Source organism: Spea bombifrons, chromosome 1 (assembly GCF_027358695.1).
Source record: "Spea bombifrons isolate aSpeBom1 chromosome 1, aSpeBom1.2.pri, whole genome shotgun sequence".
In the NCBI taxonomy this organism is placed as follows: Eukaryota; Metazoa; Chordata; class Amphibia; order Anura; family Pelobatidae; genus Spea; species Spea bombifrons.
This window is the reverse complement of record NC_071087.1, coordinates 6,073,741-6,094,742: the sequence shown is the minus strand read 5'-3', so window position 1 is coordinate 6,094,742 and position 21,002 is coordinate 6,073,741. Positions and strand designations below refer to the sequence as shown.

Below are 21,002 nucleotides of genomic sequence, written 5' to 3'. Positions count from 1 at the left end.
AAAAATACTCTGTAATGTTAAGTATCCTGTTTATGAACCTGTTCCCAAATATTTGATATAAATCAGAAAAATATTTTATTATTATTATTTTTTTTTTTTTTTATTATTTTTTATTAGTATGTGTTTTTTTTTTTTTATCAAAAAGCCTGTTGCTTCTCTTTTAGCATAAATGCAATTACATAATTTCTTGGAAATATAATTACACCAACTTTAGTATACTTTACGACAAATACAATATTGCATCGGGTACCTAAATGTAAAAAACGTATTTATTATAGATGGCGATTGGAATAACCAATTAATTTTCGCACAAGTCTATATTGTTATTTTGTAATAAATAATAAATAATAAAATCTTTGGTTCTTCTCGCTGTGTATCGAGATAAATAATTATATTTCTTTGCTAGTTCCCTGTCCTGTAATAAATATTTAATTCTAAATTTAAAAAAATAATAATTTTATTTATTTTATAAATTAAAAAAAAAAAAGAACCTCTTTATCCGAAAACAATAATTCTGTTGGTATATTGGCTGGCTTAACGCCTTGTAATAAATAATGAACTCTTTTTTTTTTTTTTTACTTTTTCCTCTTTATTATGTTAAAATATAATAAATGATTCTGGAAAATTGTGAGGTTACCTTATTTTAATGAATAAATCTAGAACACTAATGGCTTAGTATTCTAATGTAGTAATTATGGCCAACCAAGAACTGTGCTTTCATAGGCCGCTGGAATAAATAATGAATCCCGTGCCTTGCTTTATTAAATTGTTATAAACGTTTGAGCGGTGAATTATTCTAGAACAGCACTGCCTTTTCGGGGTGTAATCCATAATACTTGAAGGCAGATAACAGCCATTTGGCGGTTCTAGCTTCATAAGTAACGTGAAAATGTGAGATTTTCTTCGTTTATGATAATAAATAATACCGTAAGGGTGATCTGTACGTCGTAAAAGTGACGGGGCTGCGCTGATGTAGCGCGGAAATGGTTATTTATTCCAGAATTTAATCCAGAAGGCAGTAAATAAAATGAACACTGAACTAGACTGACACATAGTAATTAATTATAATTTAGTGTGGAACATGACAGTCTTATTCCAGAATTCACTCCAGAAAAGATGGAACGTAGAGAATATAAATAAAATCCAACACTCTAGGCTTTAAATAATTATTATTTTTATTATTATTATTAATTATTATGTTGCAATAAACCGTATTGTATTGTTCTGATACGTTATGGTTACTTGATATTGATTCTAGAATATTGTGGCCTTTGCAATAATTCAGTCTAGCCCAATGATGTATTGATAGTAATTCATTATAATTATTAAATTACAGGGTGTACCTAGAGTATTCGGCACCCGGGGTGGATCTCATATTTGCTGCCCCAGTCCCCCCCCGATTTAAAATGTAAAAACACCCACACTTCTCCCTAAGTTTTTCCTTGTTTGTCCGTTTCTCCGCGAAACCGAGCCCCCCAGAGTCTCTCCGGATTGTAGGGCACTGGGAAAAGGCTGTCGCCCTGACTCGTCAAGAGAGAGGGTGTGCGCTCGGAGGCTCCGCCCGTTGGTGGAAGTGCTGCGGGAGGTCTGATTCATGAAGAGGCGGGCGAAGAAAGAAGACAGAAGAACAAGAAGAGAAGAAGCTGAGTGGAGGAAAGGAGACAGGGACACGGAAGCAGTTGGCGGAGAATGCAGGGAGACCACTGTGACCCTGTGTGACACCCCCTTGATGAGTGGGACCAGGGCAGACACCAACCCCCCCCCTTAGCACACCACTGAATTCCAGTTCTTCACTGGATTCCTGCCTTGTCTTGGGTATTTTTTCTATTTCTCTCCAGGCTACTTGGCATCATTCATTTAGGAAACTTCTTTCCGGTTCTCCTACGGCCCAGTGCGTTATCATGTAAAATTCGTTCTAGATCTCATCGGCCGTAGTGTATTTTTTTTCTAGAGCTCACTGGTCATCATCAGTAATTAATTCCAGATCTTGTTCTTGCTTCTTCTTTTGTTATCTTCTGGTTCTCGCCGTGCATAACGCATTTTTCAATGGATTGCCAAGAACAGTTTGTTCTAATCATTTTGGATCATTCTCTGGTTTAATGTCTTCTCGTGTATAATTTGTTCTAGATCTAGGTGACCTGAGGGCATTATAACCAATGATACATTCTAGATCTTGTGACGGCTTAATGCCGAACCATGAATAATTAGACCTAGAAGATGACCATCAGTAATGCTTTGTAGGTCTTGAAGTCAACGAATACATTAAAGTCATTAAAAGATGTGTTCCAGTTCTGCAGAAATCTCCTCATTTCATGTCCGTCTTCTCTAAATGCCCCGTTGTAGCTCATTCTATCAATTAATTCAGTATTAATTAGTTGTTGCTCGGTAATGATCTAGTACGTTTTCATTAATACATCAGCTTCTCCAACTCCCCGGTGGATGGAAATAACTAATATCATTCAGCTCTGCTTTGGATTAGCGAGTGAAGTAGTCGGGAAAGCTCAACTATTAAGTTGGGGGAAAACGTTTCCCGATATTATAAAACCGAAAATGCTGCATTTCACAGAAACTTAAAAAATTAAAGAAAATGCCTGTTTAATAATTTTGATACAAAAAAAGAATTTCCAATAATCTCCATTCCATGCTTAGGAGTAGCTGGCTTTTTTAACTATTATAAATGTTAATTTTTTGGTAATATGTCAAATATTTGCAAAAATTGTTTTTTTTTAATGATTTCTCTTTTTAATTGGTTACGTTTTCTTATCTTTGGCTACAAAGTAACTTTCATACTGGAGAAACGCGCGTTTTGGCTATACTTTAAGGCGATTTAACAAGCGTTTTTGGAAGAGATAGACGCCGGGGTTATATATTATTTCCGAAGACGCGGTGACAGAGGACATTCCGTTTTATCTGTGACAGTTAGTGACGACCACATATCAACGGCCCATGAAATAAATATAATGACTCATTTATACCCTGACTCTGGAACAAAATATACAACTCTGTTCCGAGACGTGTGAATTATTACTTATAGCTGCTAAAAAAAATGCTGTTCCAGCTAGACCAGTGGTTTGTCAGTAGATTTTTTTTTCTTCGTGGTCACCATCGCCCTAAATTTACACAACGTCCCCCACACATTTTTTTTAGATAACTACAGGCAAATTTTAAAATAATAATAAAATAATGAAACATTTGTTAAAAATAATTTTAGAATTAAAAAAAATAATAAAATAATTTTAGAAAATATATATTTAAAAAATAATAATTTTAGAAAATGCATATATATTAAAAAATAATAATAATAAATGTTGATTTTGTAAAAAAAAATTTTTAGAAAATTTATATTTTTAAAAAAATAATAAAATAAGTTTAGAAAATGTTGATTTAAAAAAAATATATATAATTTTAGAAAATGTTGATTTTTTTTTTAAAAAAAAGTCATAAAATAATCTTAGAAAATTCTAGAAAATATATATTTTGGTGGGTTTCAGAAAATAAAAAAATAGTTTGTTTGAAATCTTTTGTCATTTAAAGATGCTGCTCCACTTGGAAGAAACAGTGCACTCTATGTGCAAATAAACCTTAGCCAGAGCTGTCAATTTATTATTTCATCTGAATGACATAAAGAACACACACTTTGAAAAAGCTTTTCTGTTTGTTTTTATGGCAACAACCTATGAGTGCTTGGTTTTACATCACATGACAATTAAGTGTTCCCAGCAAAAATCAGGGATGAGACATGATTGACCCCTTAAGGACAATGGGGTTCCTTAAACCCATGAAAAACAATGTATTGTGAACCCGTACTTGTACAGGCTTTGTCATGAAGGGGTTAAATATTTTTGTTTAATACAATGTTTTTTTTTTCTTTTTCCAGATCCCGGTTTGCTGCTTTCCAACTTGAATGCCAACCTTCTCTCCAGTCTGCCACGGGCTGCGCGCATGGGAATTATGCTGCCTGCCTCCTGGCTTATACAGGAATTATAGGTACTAATGTTAAAATGAATCGGTTTGTTCAAATAGTCTGTCCGTCGGGTGAGGTTTTGGTTGAACTTAGTGGTAAATGTGTAAAAATAGCGGAAAAAAATCACACTCACTCACACGCAACTTGATTGCAAGGTCTCCTCTGGGGATTAAAGGTACTGATGATGATTGTCCCGTGCCCAAGGGTATAAGTCTGTGTGTATGTTAGTTTATGGTGTTAGTGTGAGTGTGAGTGTGTATGTGTTAGACGGTCAGGGGTGACTGCTATTTTATTTAGCATTTCACATTATCGAGAACAAATACAGATTATATTTTATATCACCGGATAAAATAATATTCATTTTTATGTGTAACTTACATATTACAGACATCCCTGGGGCAGGGAAGAGGAAGGAAAATGGGGTGGAACAGTGCCAGGGGCCCGGTCTTTAGGTCTGTACTGGTCTCCAAGGTTTGTGATGGTGGCCTTGGGTGTCATCGCAGTATACGCCCCAAGAATGATCGCCCTGATTGCCTTACTGCTGGCTTTTAATTTGACCCCGAATCATAGCCTAAAGCACAGCGGCCGCCCTGAGAAAGATGACTCGGTCGGGAGTGTTTCTGGCTCACGATGCGTTTGTATGAAGATGTGTCCAGAGCTCTTTAATCCGCCAGCAAATGTTCTGTGACCGTCTCCGCATCGGGCCTGGATGGCAGGAGTAAGAAATCATTCGGTGTAGCAGCGACCTTCTGGTCAAAGGACTTTTTTTTGCCGTATTTATCTGTCTTTGCCAGAAGAACGAAGTCATATTCATTATCTGGTCTCCAGGAGGTAATACAGCAGCAAAGTGTGAGACAGATGTTTATTTTAGGTTCCTTATCTATTCCATACGGATAAGCTAAAATCTAAACATGGGGATTGAGCCAGTAGCATGTAACATGACGGTAGCATGATGGTTACATGACGGTAGCATGATGGTTACATGACGGTCCCTTTTGTTTAGTTTAGCTAAATGGTTGTACGTCATCAATCCAAAGAATTACAGAATCAATGTTCTAGATCTCTGCTGATCGGCATCTTAGCATGGATTCTCTATTTAAACTTCATATGTTTTATTGGGCCAATGTGGAAAAAGATGCAACCTCATGTAAACGTTTGAGAGATGGAACACTTCATCAATGTTCTAGCATGGCATAGATCTAGGTTTAAGTAATGAGCTACATTCTAGCGTAGTAGCGATTACCATTCTGTCTCTATATATTGATGTGTTCTAGTCTTGTAGTGATGCACGTTGTAGCATATCGCTGGTCCAAATTCTTCTAGATTCCATCAAAAGATTAATCCGTGTTCTAGAACTGTGCTGATTCCAGCATGTCTTACTTCTATATTCCACTGCGTTCTTCTAGGTTAAGCAACAGAATTGATCTGTGTTCTAGTACTATGTCATTCTGACTTCTAGCATGGCAGAGATCTATCATCCAGCGCTGCATCGATCTATATTCTAACGCAGTAACTTGTCTTATCCTAATATAATAGATGTTGAGTTCGAGCTACGATCTAGCACAGTACCGATCTGCGTTCTGGAACAAAATAGAACCGTGCTCTAGCACATTGTTGATCTGTTGCCCAGTACAGCATTATCTATGGCCTAGCACAGCTCTGATTTGTGTTCTGGTGCGGTGCTGATGTATGTTCCAGCTCAGCACTGATCTACGTTCTAGGTATGTGATGATCTGTGTTCTAGCACAGCATTGATTGGTGTTCTACCACGGCGCAGACGAATATGTTTGTAAAGCAGTGACCTACTTTCTAGTATAACTTTTCTTTTAAAGCACAAATCCCAACCTCCTTCTCTTTCCAAAAGGTTGTATAATGCGCTCGGAATGCTGGGAGTTCCGGCAGAGAATGTGGCAGCGATCTGCTGTTGGCTCGTCCTGGTTTAATCTGATCAGAAATAAAATTAAGACCAGCTGGTCTGCCTCTGCCAGATAGTACATGGAATGCGCCGAGTTCACCGTGACCAGTATATAAGGACCTGAATGATGCTTGACAGCTGATATATAGGGCATTTAGCACAGTATCATAGAATGGATGAAAGTTAAAGGTGCTGTCCCACCTACCCTGCAGAAGGCAACTATTTAAAAGTGAAATGCAGCACTAGAAACTAGAATCTGCCACCCATCATCCCCGCGCCAAAACTCTCGGGTGACTTTCATATTATTTCCATACCTGGGAACTCTGGAGTCTCCGGGTGAAGTGCTGTTTCTCGGGGTCTCTGGGTCAACATGGAAAAACTCCTGGTCGCGGCACGCACCACTCGCAGCCCACTTCCCCTCCAACCACGGCCTGTTTTCCTGAAAACGGAGGGCAGCCGTAGCCTGGATGTTCCCAGGAATGATTAAAATATAGATGCGAGAATTAAGATTAAGGATAATCCAGAATATAACAATTTACATAGTGGTTTGCATGGCACTCAAATGGACAAAAGCGGCCCGTACTTACCCTTACTACCTCTCCAGTGCCAAATCAGGTCCAACAATATGCAGCCTCCAGCTGGACACACGTGTCACATGTAATGAGAATATAGAAAACATGTTGGACACGTTTGCAGAATCCATACTTACGCGATTACTTTGCATGCCATGTTGCATGTGACGTAATCGCTGCCGTGTTCTGAGCTCAGGAGGCTTGCAGGTTGCATGGATCATGGGTAAGTGAGTGTTGGCATGTGCGTGTGTGCAGAGTGATGCTGACCAGTGGCCTGCTGGGCATGTATGTATGCTGGAGGGCCAGTCCGGACATGGTAGTTCCCCATTAACACCTACAAGCACCGTAAAAGAAAAAAGATTTCCACCAAAAGAAATAAAGCAGCTTCTTGATACCTTGCCTGGAATGAACTCTGTATTCTGAAACGGAACGTTCCGAATTCCGTAGGAAATAAATCACTTACTGATTACTGTAAATAATTTATAAATATGAAAAACGGGGGCCATTCTTGAAAGGGATTCTTCTGGCCTCAAACAAGTGGCTGTGCTGTAATTTCACCTTTAGGATACCCCACCAGTAATGGAATAAGGTCTGGTACAAAAACTTCCAAATGTTTCATTTATTACCGGTGAAACATAATCACATTTTACGCGGCGTTTCAACCCAAAAAACTTTGCTGTGTATATTACGGTATTTTGTTTGTCCTGGAGGAAAAGGCGAGTTCTTAATGCCTTATAAGATTTTGGAAGGCAATGAATCATGAGCTGCACCCTTTCCTGGTCCTGGAAATGGTCACGTAGAGGTTTATTCAGTAAAGTGGGAGTTTGCGGGAGAGCTGAACATCTCAACTCAAGAAGAGACCTCCGATCTCCTCCGATTTATCACTTTACTTTCAGAGGAAAATCAAGTCGATGCACCTGAGACTCACCAGAATTTGCATGAAAAGGGTTAACGTGGGTCAATTCTAACTTGGTGAATAGATCCCGTTATTCTCATATAAACTATGGGCCGGTCCATGTTAGCTAATGCTTCAGATGATGTTTGTAGTAGAAACATGGATGGAGAGCCACCGTTCCCTGCTCAGTAAATTTCTCTAGACCGTCCCTGTTTAGTGTATTGCGAGTAACATTCCCCTTCCTATTCCAATGGAGACCTGGAGACCTGCACTTCCTGCTCCAACGGAGCCTTCCCCCTCCTGCGCTAATGGAGACCTGCACTTCCTGCTCCAACGGAGCCTTCCCCCTCCTGCGCTAATGGAGACCTGCACTTTCTGCTCCAGCGGAGCCTTCCCCCTCCTGCCCTAATGGAGACCTGCACTTTCTGCTCCAGCGGAGCCTTCCCCCTCCTGCGCTAATGGAGACCTGTACTTCCTGCTCCAACGGAGCCTTCCTCCTCCTGCGCCAATGGAGACCTGCACTTCCTGCTCCAACTGAGCCTCGCCCCCCCTGTGCCAATGAAGATTTGCACTTCAAGCTACAGTGGAGGCCTCCCTACTCTTTCCCCAGAGAGGGCAGGACAATGTCTGGAAGTGGGTGGGACCTACATCTGAATTTAAAAAACAGCTCCAAGGGCCCCCATAATGAGCTGTCACTCCAGCATACAGGGCAGATTGCGAGGGTTGCCCAGCATGGAAGTAAACCATTTAAAGATAGGGATAATTCAGCGTATATTGGGGGCACTGCTTACAGACAAAAGTAACCTATTTCAGCCCATGCGCGGATACTGTCAACAGCACCCAACCAAAAAACATTAGATTTAAGCCTCAAAATTAGTGGACCCCCAGACTCTTAAATTAATAACTTTGAATAGCCCGTCATGAAGATTCCATGCAGCGACTCGCCAAATGTGTTACCCAAATGGCTCTAATACCCATTCTCATGGAAACCTTGACTTGCCATCAGTTATTGGTAGAGGTACGTCAACTGAGTTCAAGCCGGGGTATCAACCATAACACACTGGGGGCAAAAGCTCCCGTCGGCAGTATTCTATATGATCAAAGCGGGGTAGAATAGGAAGGGGTCCAGATTGTATTACCTTGAGAATCTGCCCCTTCACCCTGAGATTGGGACAAAAACCCTGAGAATTCCCAGTTATGCGTATAAAGCACCCTTTAGAAACCGTTACACATACAACCGCTTTTGAATCCACAGGATTGACTCTGGTTCCATCTGACCATTTTCTGGCCGGACGAGCGTTGTGGGAGCTATAGTCCCAAGCAGCTGCCTCGATAAATATTTCGCTCTTCGGGTGTAAACCTATTATAGCAGAACGTACGCATCGTGACAAATCCTACGACAGAAGAATAAATGTCTTTAATTCTTTTTTTGTTTGCAGGCAGCGCCATCACTCCGAATTACGTGGATAACTCGTCCTCCAGCGTGTCTCCCTGGTGTACGTGTAACACTAGTGGAAACCGACAGCAGGAGTGTGAAAACTTTTTACACCTCTTCACGGATAACATCTGTCTCCGTGAGTATACGACGCGCGTTCCGGGCTTTCATGACAACCGCGCCGATGTTCCCGCAGCCCCTCGGGGGATGTCCGGGGCATTTGCTGCTGCTGCAAAAAAAAGCAAAGACCAACGTAGCTTGTTTGATTTTTAACTCTCTGCATGATAGAGACATCAAACGATCGTTCTAGAACACGGCTTTCTAGAAGCCATCAAGGCCTTTTCGGAAAAAAAATGGACGGTTTCTAAATTTATCTAAGAAAAAGCCCAGAATTGCTCCATGATTACATTTGACAGTTAAGTGGAAGAAGGAAAGGCGGCTATTAAAATGAAAATAACCGAAGGTGATTGTCAGCATCAAATGTGTGATTCCTTCCCGGTCTGAATATAAAAAGTAAAAGCATGAACTTGTGAATGGAAATGGAAAGAATATTTTTTTAATATATATATATATATATATATACACCTTAAATTAAAACTTATATAAAAAAAATAATAAATTATTTCTCCCATATAATTTTATTTTCGCATAAAATACCAGATTATTCCAGATAATAGTCATGGGAATAAATTGCCGGAGAATGTAAAAGCATGCATTTTCTCATATATGCTCCATTCACTCATTGTTTATGCTCCGCCCATTTACTATGGTCATACCTAAACCCCACCCATTCTCCATCCAAGTCCCGCCCACAATGCCCTTTAAATGACTTATTTTGGGGGGGTTCGCTGCAGGTTGGCAGAGAGCTTTGGGCGAGTGTAGAATGCTCTGATGTGCACATGGTTTAAATGTCATAAAATGTATCTACATTATAAAAGTTCCCATATTTTTATTATAATTTTAAATAATATAACACAACCATTGATTCCGGTAACGCTCATGGAAATGCCTGAAAAGGTCCATGGATTTTGCGTACCAAATCAGATCGGCTTCTCCTCAGGACCTGTCCGAGGGGTAATGTGTAGAAATAAAAAGAGGCACACTATGGTGCCAAAGGGCCACAGGAGAAAAGGCCAAACAGAGTGTGGATCCAGTCTGGGACAGATAACAAAGCCACGTGGAATGGAGTCAATCATGCACCAGTTTCCAAGTCACGGCAGACAGAACGTATAGGAAGTAAATATACGTCTCGTGTCAGAGGAAAGCTTTTACACATAGTGACTGAGGAATAGAACAATCCCCTCCAATTTGTCTGTTCTTGTCTCAAAAAAGTAGATTTATACTCTATGTATAGGTATGTCGGTTTTGGATTCCTTAAAACATTTACCCCTCCCTATAGAAAGTAAATCTCCATTTTTTTGAACAAAAGTATGGTTTTGACCCATACATCTTGCAAAACACAATAAAACATAACAAATACAATAAATATACTATTATTATTTTTACTATTATTATTTATTAATATTATTATTTATATTATATTATTATTATTACTATTATTATTATATTATTACATCTTGCAAAACACAATAAACCATAACAAATATAATAAATATACTATTATTATTTTTACTATTATTATTTATAAATATTATTATTTATATTATATTATTATTATTAATATATTATTATTATTATTATTATTATTATATTATTATTATTATATTAGTATTATAATTTTTACTATTATTATTATAGTATTATTATTATTACGGTATTTTTTTGTTATATTATTATTATTATTTTTACTATTATTATTATTATTATTACGGTATTTATTTTGTTATATTATTATTATTATTATTACTATTATTATTATAGTATTATTATTATTATTACGGTATTTTTTTTGTTATATCATTATTTTTATTCCACTGTAAGTTTTAGGAAAGTTTAGGAAAGTTGACAGCAGCAGCTGTGTAGAAACCACAAGGCTCCAGCGACGTCTGGAGAGGGAAAAAGATTAATGGTTTGCATTTCCCATTCTGATTCAATCATTGGCCTCTTTAATGGCGCTGGCAATCAGGACTAAGCTACGTTCCCTCTGTTTTGGAGTCCGGAGATCTGATCAAGCGCTCACAAAACTGATTCTCCTGCAGGCTGGCTAATGACCGTTAGGAACCGTTTCTATGCCGTGCCCTCTGGCTAAGTTTATTGTCGTTTAGTTTGGTTGGAAATATTTGCAGAAAGACTCGAGCTTCTCCAAAATATATATTTTTTTAATATTTTCAAATCAATGAGGTAATTAGTAGTCTTTAATGGTCCGATCGATAATTTCGGCATTTTTGTTCCGACTCTTTTTCTGCTTTAGAAAACGCCATTCATGCTTTTGGAAATGGGACAAATTTGAATCCGGCGATGAATCCATCTGTTGTTTCTACCACGCCATCACACAAGGAAGAAATAAGCTTAAACTGTTCTACTCCTGCGATTGAAGAGATCATTCCTATCCAGGTGCAGCCAACAAAGGTAGGTAGATCCTGGACTCAGAAGCCACCAGATGGGTAGAGCGTGAATGTACGGCTAATTGTAGGGGTCCGTGTCTGGAAGAGGAAATAAAATTCAACGCAAGACAGACAAAGGTATTAAAAGACATGAAGTAGTATGGAATTAAATTACACATTAAATATAGATTCCTTCTATTCCATATTTATGAGGACCATCGTATCTATCCTCAATGCATTAAGTGTAGCTCACAGAGAGACTTGTCCAAGGGGAAGCCTTGCCCCTGGTTAGTTGTTGAAAGGTAATGGAAAGTGTGGCAGTGGAAGTTAAAACCCCAAGGGACTACTAGAAGCTCTTTTGTTGGTTCTATGTCAATAAGAGGTGACCAACGAGGTAGTGGTGGGGTGTCAATTTGTAGAGTGTCAGCTTGGAGAAGGCTGAACGTTTTGATCAGGGCCGGCCGAAGACTTAACGCCTGGGGCGAAGTTTAAAACGCCGCCCCCCGCCGACGCCGGGGGGGGCATTTTAAACTTCGCCGACGCCATAATCTACGATCCCCCCCGGTACTTACCTTTAAACAGTCCTGCGGCGAGTCTCCCTGCTCTGCCACGGTGCCGGCTTGTAATACTGAGCGCCGGAAATTGACGTCACTTCCGGCGCTCTGCATTTCAAGCCGGCACCGGGAACGAACAGGGAGACTCGCCGCAGAGGAGAGAGAGAGAGAGGGGCGCCGAGCGGGTAAGCGAAAACCACTCGGTGCCCCTCTCTCTCTCCTCCGCTTCAAAAAAAAAACAAAAAAAAAAGCTCTTGGGGCGGCAATTGCCCCAGTCTGCCCCATTATAGGGCCGGCCCTGGTTTTGATGGACATTTAGTTGGGTTCAGATTCCTTGAATAGTTAAGTATTGAGATGGGTTAAATTCTACCATTCAGTTATATGTTTCCATGGATTTATGAAGGGCTGAAGGGTGAATTCTATTCATGGTCCTCTGTTTTAACTGTTGTATCCAGTATTCTCTTCTTAAAGACCAAATCAATAGACCACCAACATCTTACGGAGTGCTTTCGGATTTGAAAGCTTCCTCTAACTGTGTTTAGCTGTGTTAGTGTGCGTGTCTGCTTGTCCTAGTGTCTGGATGTGTGTGTTAGTGTGAGTGTCTGGGCGTGCATGTGTTAGTGTGTGTTAGTGTTGAATCTCTACTTGTGTCAGTGTGAGTGTCTGGGTGTGTGCATGTGTTAGTGTGTGTTAGTATTAAATGTCTAGTTGTGCCAGTGTGAGTGTCTGGATATGTGTGTTAGTGTGAGTGTCAGAGTATACTAGTGTTTGTGTCTGGGAGCATGTGAGAATGTGTGCATGTGTGTTAGTGTGGAGTGTCTAGTTGTGTTAGTGTCTGGTTGTGTGTGTATGCACTGTGTCTGGTTGTGTTAGTATGTGGATGTGTCTGTTAGTGGGTAGTATCTGAGCACATTATTGTATGTCTAGGTGTGTGTATGTGTGTTAGTGTTGAGTGTTTGTGTGCATGTGTGTAAGTATGAGTGCCTGGATGTGTGATGAGGACAGGCTCTGCACCAACTGAAACCATAACATAAATCCCATTTTGTTTCTAACTTTAGGTCACAAGACAGGAACCTTTTTTACCAGGATCCAATCAGATCAAGTCCGAGGTCTTGAATTCTATGGCTCCTTCCCGCTCCATGGGTTTGGCCAGTCTGGGATGGCCCTTGATCATTGTTACACTTCTACAGACTGTCGTGTGAACACAACCAAGCGTCCCGTGTTTCTTTCCCTCCAAAAAACAAAAACAAAGGAAGGAGATCAGACTTTTATCTTTTTATCTAACAAATTTGTTTGTTTTTATGTTAATTCACGGTAACCCTAACAGTCTTCATTTAGATTTCTGTCCTTTGGATTGTTTTTTTTGTTTTTTTTCCTTCATTAATCAAAAATGTATCTTCAAATCGTGACAGTGGCTTCTGGACGCGTTTCGAGACAAAGCCACACGACTTTGCGTGAAGTTATATAGTTGTCTGGAAGATTGGCATTCTATTTTTATTTTATGGGGTTTTTTTTTTTTTTGCTAGCCGCGTCGAGGCAAATCCTACGGAGCTCCGGAGACAGACAAAAGACAGGTTGGTAATGGGATTCCGCGCAGGACAATGATATGAATTATTGATATGGTTTAATCTAAAGAAAGTGGATTTCCACCTTGTGATACGATGTTCTTAAACACAATGTAACAAACCTGTTTGCATTATCCGAACCTATTTTCTACATTTGTGGGGGGGGGCGGGGGATTATGTAAATATCGTATAATTGCTTCATCTGCCATTCTACAAGAAGAACGAGGAAAGACCGGCAGAGGAATCTCCCGAGGTTTTATTTCGTGATCAGAAGTGTTTGTGTACCTTTCGCGTCAGAGCGTGAGCCCCCCCGACACCGCCCCCCCCACCCCCGATGGTCCTCTCAGACAATTACTGCAGGCTAATAGCGCCAATCCTTTGGATATATATATAAAGCTCCTTTACTTTGAATCATATTAAAAAAAATAATAATAATATTTTTTTTTCTTCTGACAGTAATTTGGTTGTACTTTTTTTTTCTTCCTTTACGTTAAATATACATAAAAAAAAAAAAAATGAATCCATATGCAGTATAATTTTATTTTGGACTGTAACATTAAATTCTATTACACAATGTTTTTGTCTGGTTGTCATTTTTTTTATTTATTTATGTCAAAATAAATTGAGAACAGTCTCACTGGTTTAGGGTTTATTTTGTGGATGGATGTTATAAATTATCACACCTACGGTCAGGGAAGCCAAATATTTAAATCAGAAAAAATGTTCTTGCTGAAAACCCAACATGGCGACACTTGATGACATAATAAACCTTTATTGGCCACCATGCTTAATATCACAATGAATATATTTTACCTAATTCCGCTTAAATCTCTTACTTTATAACCAATCCTTTACTTTATATCTCACCCTGGTCTTATTTGCTTTTGGAAATGTCCTAATTATATTTATGGAAACATAAATGTACAAAATACTAATTTTTTATATTTCTGACCCTGAGAATGTTTCGGTTCACCCGGATATTGGAGTAAAAAAAACCAGGGATATCTAAGAGTTCCAGGGTATGAATGTAGATACATACGTATGTACATAGGGTATGTGAAGAAACGCGAACATGTTTGCCCTTCACAGGCATCCCTTGTTTCTCTGCAGTATAAGAAAAAAGATATAAAGAGTTAAAGTCCACGAGATATATTTGTGACGAGGCTTAGCAGAAACGTGTGAGCCGGTACTTCACGTTACTGAATATTCCGTTAGCCGTGTTCTTCATAAACGTAGCCGCGGATTAGAGGTAACCTGTTTCCCTTTGATAGACAGAGCGGGTCTCACGCTTAATCCTAATTTACATAGCGATGCAGGGTCAGTGACTGACAGCTGTGCCAAATTATAATGCGCACAATAAAATCGCATGTTAAATAGGATGAGAGCCAGCTTTGTTCTTTTGGCATATTTATATTAAAAAGAAAAAGAGGCTTTAAACCCAGGTGGGGGAGTGTGGAGCTCTGAAAGCAAGACGGGACGAGCCCTCCCAAACGTTTTTTTTTATTCTCAAATCAAATGCTTTGAAGCAGCTAAGCGAGGGAATGATGGAGAAAATGCAAGTGTATCTGACATGAAAGGGCGAATTTGTAACACTCGGAATTGTTATAAGTAACAACTCTTCGCTTGGGATTCTGGTCATTTCTTGACCTTATGGTTGGATCAGCGCTAAGACATCCTGGACACTCTCCAGAAGGATCATGAATGATGAATGATCAGCTCATTCTTAAATCCTAGAAAGCAAACCAATATATCATTATTCAGGAAATGATTAAGAACGTTCAGTTATTCTATAAGTGTGGCCACCAGTGCTGGCAGTAGACGACTCCTTGAATTACCAAATTACCATTACTTTTCAGCAGGTAAAGGTAATTCCAGAATAAGTCAACTGTATTCAAGCAGGGGTATCCGCTGTGATGATATAGCACTGAGAAAAGCACCAGATATCATTAAATCAGAGTTGGCTCCAGAACGTTAGATCCAGATAACCCATCGCGCTCTAGAACATAACACAGACACATAGCGTCAAGACACAGTTACAAATAGACGCGATGGATGAGGATTATTGATGTCCTTCTTGAAAAGCCCCTTTCTTGTGTTTGGTCCCAAGCTGATGAGGTTGACATCCAAAGAGCCAGCAGTATTGTCTCGCGTGTCTTCTGGAACATGGAACTGCGAACCGGGCCATCAACCAGAGGTCTCACACTTTGGCCAGAAACGTTGTTTTTGATAGCCCTATCACTGAATTTGGCTCTTTTGGAACAAACTAAAACCTATCGCATCGCTACGTACTTGTAGCTATTATGAAGCCCTTTTCATTTTTCTGCAGACGCATCATTGCCGTCCGAACAAATGGTTATTGTACTTCGAGAAAGACGGCAATCCAAATATTTAATATATAGAGAGAAAACAAGGAACACTTATGAATACAGATAACTCCAAAATACTCCTAAATCTGTTTCATTAATCCCGCTGTCACCGAAATTCATTTGCAAACAGGAGTCTGAAGTTGAAAAATGAAAATGAATTCCACATCCATCTGTCTGTTTTAGCTGAGGTTTCTGTTTGAGTGAGCGAGGGGTTTAGATTCCGTTTGGCTCCGGTGGATGTATTCTCTATTGGAGTTCCTCAGCCCGTGGTGTTCATCCACGCGCAGAAATTCGGCCACTTCACAACCCTTAGAATGTTATGGCGCGTTGCTGGAAGCAATTTATGGGGTGGACTGGTTTAACAAGTACTGGTTACTTACTTGGAAAGTGTTGAAATTAGGTTTATGAAGGTTAAAAGGATTGGGATTATGGGCAGTTGGCAGAAGATAAATACCTTTTTTCCCCAATAGGGTCGTCTTATATCGAGGCCCTATTAGGTCACAAACGTTAGTCTATTCCTCTAGCTTTCTTACATAACTTGTCATTTTTACCCCCCACCACCACCATAACTAACACACACAGTCAAACATACACAAACAGTAACACACACAACCACAGATACACACTGCCGCACTGTGCTGGGGATGACAAGGCGGTCCCGGCACTTTAAGGCCAGCAGCCACCAAATGATGGAAGTGCCGCTGCCGTCTGGATATGCGCTGCCACTTGTTACACTTTCATGCTAGATCAAGTGAGCATGGAGCACTGGGGGCTAGGGGGCCATCGTGCATTGGCTCAGTGTGCCAGATGGCTAATGCGGGACCTACACACATTCACCCTAACACACCCTCACTCAAGGTGATGCGAGCTACTACTACATGTCTGAGTAGCACTAGATAAGGTGACCCCGTTGAGCAGGGTTAGAATTATTTCTTAATGTATACGCAGGACACAGAGCACTAGTATTAACTATTTACTAAAACTTTTTACTAAATCAAATCGTTCCGTTTCAGAATTATTTAACGCCGTAGCACCATGGCGACACGATGCAATAATTAATATTTTGGTACAATATTTCAGGGCCATAATCATTTATTATGATAGACTCATCCGCCCGGTGCAAGACTTCATTGTTTATTCCGATGCATCAAAGCCGTAGATTTATTAAATTAAAAAAAATGCTACTAAAACACTTTATCACTGAGATTATTCCAATACTACAATATGAACGGGAAATTCTAGAATTATTTATGTAACAAATGCTTGTTGCTGGAATTTCTTATTCATTCTAATGTGCCAAGGCGTGGAAAATTCTAAATTTAACAAACTCCCTCTTCTACCATTTACACATACACATCCATGCTAACACACAAACACTTACCCATACACATTCATGCTAACACACACTCTTACACATACACATCCATGCAGAAAAATACTTGCACACACACTGGACCAAATTTGTTCACTAAGGGACAGTCCGACCTGGACCAGCCCAGTCCAGGTCAGACCAGCCCAGTCCAGGTCGGACCAGCCCAGTTCAGGTTGGACCATCCCTATGTGAACAATTTTGGACCAGTCCAGGGCCCCCAGGGCAGCCCACCCTTGGTTGATGATGATAGCCAGGAACCAGGGTGTATGGTCTCAGCAGGGGTCGACTGGGCCCCCTGGAATGATGTGACCCCTGCCACCCTGATAGTTATGCCGCTGCTTACTAGTAATGGCCAGCTTTTTATCAGAAACATCTCTGACATCAGCCATTACCTCTAGGTCAGTGAAAATATAGAGCGGGAAATGAAAAATCTGATTTCTTTTGCCTGAAAAATGATTTTGTTCTCTCTCAATAACTAAAAAGGCCCGGGAAGCTAACACAGTATGAATATTTGAGAGAGTCTGCAAGTGAGCGCAGCTTACCAATACACACAACGATGATGCCTTAAAAGAAAAGCCGGAGACAGAGTATAACTTAATACATCCCTTCGCTTCATTGGGATCCCTCTAAGGGGTTGCTGCCTCTGGCTGAGTTCCATAAAGTATTTGTTGTTTAATATCATTGCTCATACTGTCACTGCCTTCGCTTTGCATGCGCGCATCGCCTCGTCTCCCCGTGAGATCTGTATTCAGAGCCTTGTCTCAAGGAAGAAAATCCGTGTATACGGAACAGAAGAAAACCACCGAGCGCAAGCGGCATTTTGTTATTCTCGGCACACTCCCTGCCTCATATATTATATTTCTTTGTCTCAGCAGGATACACGCAGGCGGAAGCCGCGCGCCTTTCTAGTGTTACTGGGCACGGGAAGGTGACTGGTAATTGAGGTCAAAAAACAAGGATTGCCTTTTACATTTTTATTTTTATTCCCGTTTCCGCTTTTCTTCCTCACTATGAGATAGGTAAATTCCCTCGTCATCTCTCGACACCAATGCTGGTTGCGTACATCACTCGGGTGACCTCATCGGCCATGTTTTCCAGGACACGTATCCTTTTTACATATCGCTGACCAGATAAAATGCTGCCGTGCAGTACGGGAGATTTAGAGACGTATAGAAGGGAACCAATTAGTCAGTTATAATATATCTACGTGTCCAAGAAAACATGGCCGATGTGGTCACCCTAGGGTACAGGATGGTGAGAAACGCAGTCCAGCAAGGACTAGAATTACCAATATTTACTGTGAAAAACTAATTTTTTCTCAACCCAAAAAGAAAATGACACTCAGAATCTGCTTTGTAAATCAGGCACTTGGAGGCGTCTCCACCAACGCTCGATTACAACATAACCCGGTATTCAGATGCGGCTTTTCAGTGTAATCCATTAGTTCTGCCTGACGTAGGTTACAATGTATAGAATTAATACTTCCTGTCTAAACCTACAACGTAATGCAGACATGACTGGTGATACGATGCAATCCATTAGCCTCGCTTGAGTGGAGAAACAACCTAACCTATTAGTTCGACTAGTCACAAGGTAATCCATTAGTTCTGCCTGATTAAAATGACACCGCTGTCTGTTAGTCTTGCCTGACTGGAGTTACTACTCCAATCCATTGGCTCTGCCTGATTGAAGTTACAAGATAATCTACTGTTTTTGCTTGAATTTTTAGGTAATCGATTAGTTCTCCTGATTTTAAGTAGCAAGGTAATTAATTATTTCTGTCTGGCTGAAGTGCCAATCTATAGTTATCTGATCTTCTGTCTAGGTTTTCGGGAACAATATAATGAATTAGTTATGGCAGACTAAGTTACAATGTAAATTCATTAGTTCTGCTCCTTTAAATGACAATATAATCTATTCCAAAACTTCTTTGTTAGAGTGCAGCCCATGAGAGGCACACATTAATTCTGCTAATTCAACTAGATCTGCTGGAGTAGAGTAACACAGTAATCCACTAGAACCTTCTGCATCAAGTGACCAGTGTAATCAATTAGTTTTGTCTGATTGCAGTAACATTGTAATCCATTAGCTCTGCCTGATTGGAGTAACGTTGGAATCAGATATCTTTGTCTGATTCGAATAACAGTGTATTCCATTATCTCTGGCTGAGTGGAGTAACAGTCTTATCGATTAGCAATGCCTGATTGGACTAACAGTGTAACCCATTAGCTCTGTCTGATTTGAATAACAATTTGATTTAAAAAATGTAAATCACTTATATTAAACACAAAACAAAAAAAAGCCTCTAAAAGAGGGATAAATGTAAAAATATCTGGAAGCTAAGATCATAAATTAACATTAATTCCAATAGGCTTCAACAGAAATAATTTTCATTGTCCTCCTGGCTTAGTAGTCAATAACCGAAGCCATCTGTTTATGTAAATCTACTTAGCATCCAACTGACTACATTCTAAATTCCCATACCTCCACACAGTGTCAGCATTGGACATGTTTCACCAACAAACCTTTATCAGGGATTACCCGCCAGGTAGTAACACTGAATAGACTGTGTCTTATATGTTGATTGGAATAATATATATATATATTAATGTATTAGCGCTGCTTAGGGGTGCAGGCAGGTGCACTGCACAGTATATCATGACATGAGTCAAGCTGTACCACCATGTGTGTTTGGCTCACTATTTAATAAAGGAAGTTGTGGTGTGCCATTGTCAGACTCAGTATATAATGTAATTCAATGGGAGTTATGCTGTACCACCCTCAGTGTTTGGATTATTATGTAATGTGGTGTACAGGCTCAGCATATATTAACAGGAGTTCTTCCACACCACTTTTAGGCTCCCTATATAATGTGTCATAACATATGTCAGGCTCGCTATGTGTTTCCCGTATCATATCTATGCCTGTCTAACTATATACTGATGAAGGCTATGCTATAACGCCTGCACGTGCATAATGGCACTTAGGAAGAAGCCTAAAGCTGCACCAGATAGCCATTTGCATTTATACCTGCCTGCCTCACACTGCCTCTGACCCCTTCAGAGAAACAGGGGTCTAGCCAGCTACGCAAGAGGAGCAGCAACAGTGACGACTCAGGGACTGATGACCCCAAAAGGGTTCGGCAAGCCTGGTATTTTCACAACTTATATGCGTTTATCGCTCAGAAGGCTACATGGGACCCTGGAGTGCTCCTTTAAGACATAATCATATACATTTCAGAACGGGCTTGCCGGTGGCAGCTGTTAAGAAGCGGTCGTCATCCTTCAGTGTCCAATGTAAAAAGAAAAATCAATACAAGTTATAAAACAGTATATAGAGCGAGAGAAAGAAGAGCTGATTGGTTCGGAAATTCCAAGGAGGAGGAGTGAGAAAATAGGGGGGGGGTCAGGGGTAATTTTGCATGACCTTAGAAGTTATTCTCTTACTTTTAACTCCAATGTCACCAAATTAATAGACCAATTGAAAGTAAAAGCTTTGTAGGCGACCGCACCTCTTAAAGTATATCCGGCAGATGCATTTATTTCTGAAAGAATCAGGAAAAAGAGCAAAAAATGTAACTCTGCTTACAAATTGTTCCCCCGGGCGATTATCAGTTTTTAAGATATTAAAATTAATTTTTTTCCGCCTAATAATGGCCACAGTAGGATACTCGGAGATGCTATAAAAAGAATGTTTAGTTAAATTCTCAGACCATATGCTTCTTCAAAATGTCTTAATTGAAAATACCTCGGGAGGAATTGGCGGCGGAAGAGCTAATCCCACATCTATACCATTCATTTACACTAGAGATCGCTTCTAGTGTTAAATGTGATAAAAATATTTGTTCTAAAATGAATTCA

At 39.9% G+C, this 21,002-nt stretch overlaps 1 protein-coding gene across 1 annotated transcript in view; it reads left to right on the top strand.

Moving 5' to 3' along the window:
* The window catches only part of GFRA4 (GDNF family receptor alpha 4), a 167,499-nt gene extending 153,988 nt beyond the window's left edge, over positions 1–13,511 (top strand). Inside the window, exons 6-9 of the mRNA XM_053458114.1 lie at positions 3,878–3,987; positions 8,786–8,920; positions 11,153–11,310; positions 12,898–13,511. Coding sequence (XP_053314089.1) covers positions 3,878–3,987; positions 8,786–8,920; positions 11,153–11,310; positions 12,898–13,041 — 547 coding nt within the window. The 3' untranslated portion in view covers positions 13,042–13,511. The remainder of the gene's footprint in view (positions 1–3,877; positions 3,988–8,785; positions 8,921–11,152; positions 11,311–12,897) is intronic.
* The last annotated feature ends 7,491 nt before the right edge of the window (positions 13,512–21,002 follow it).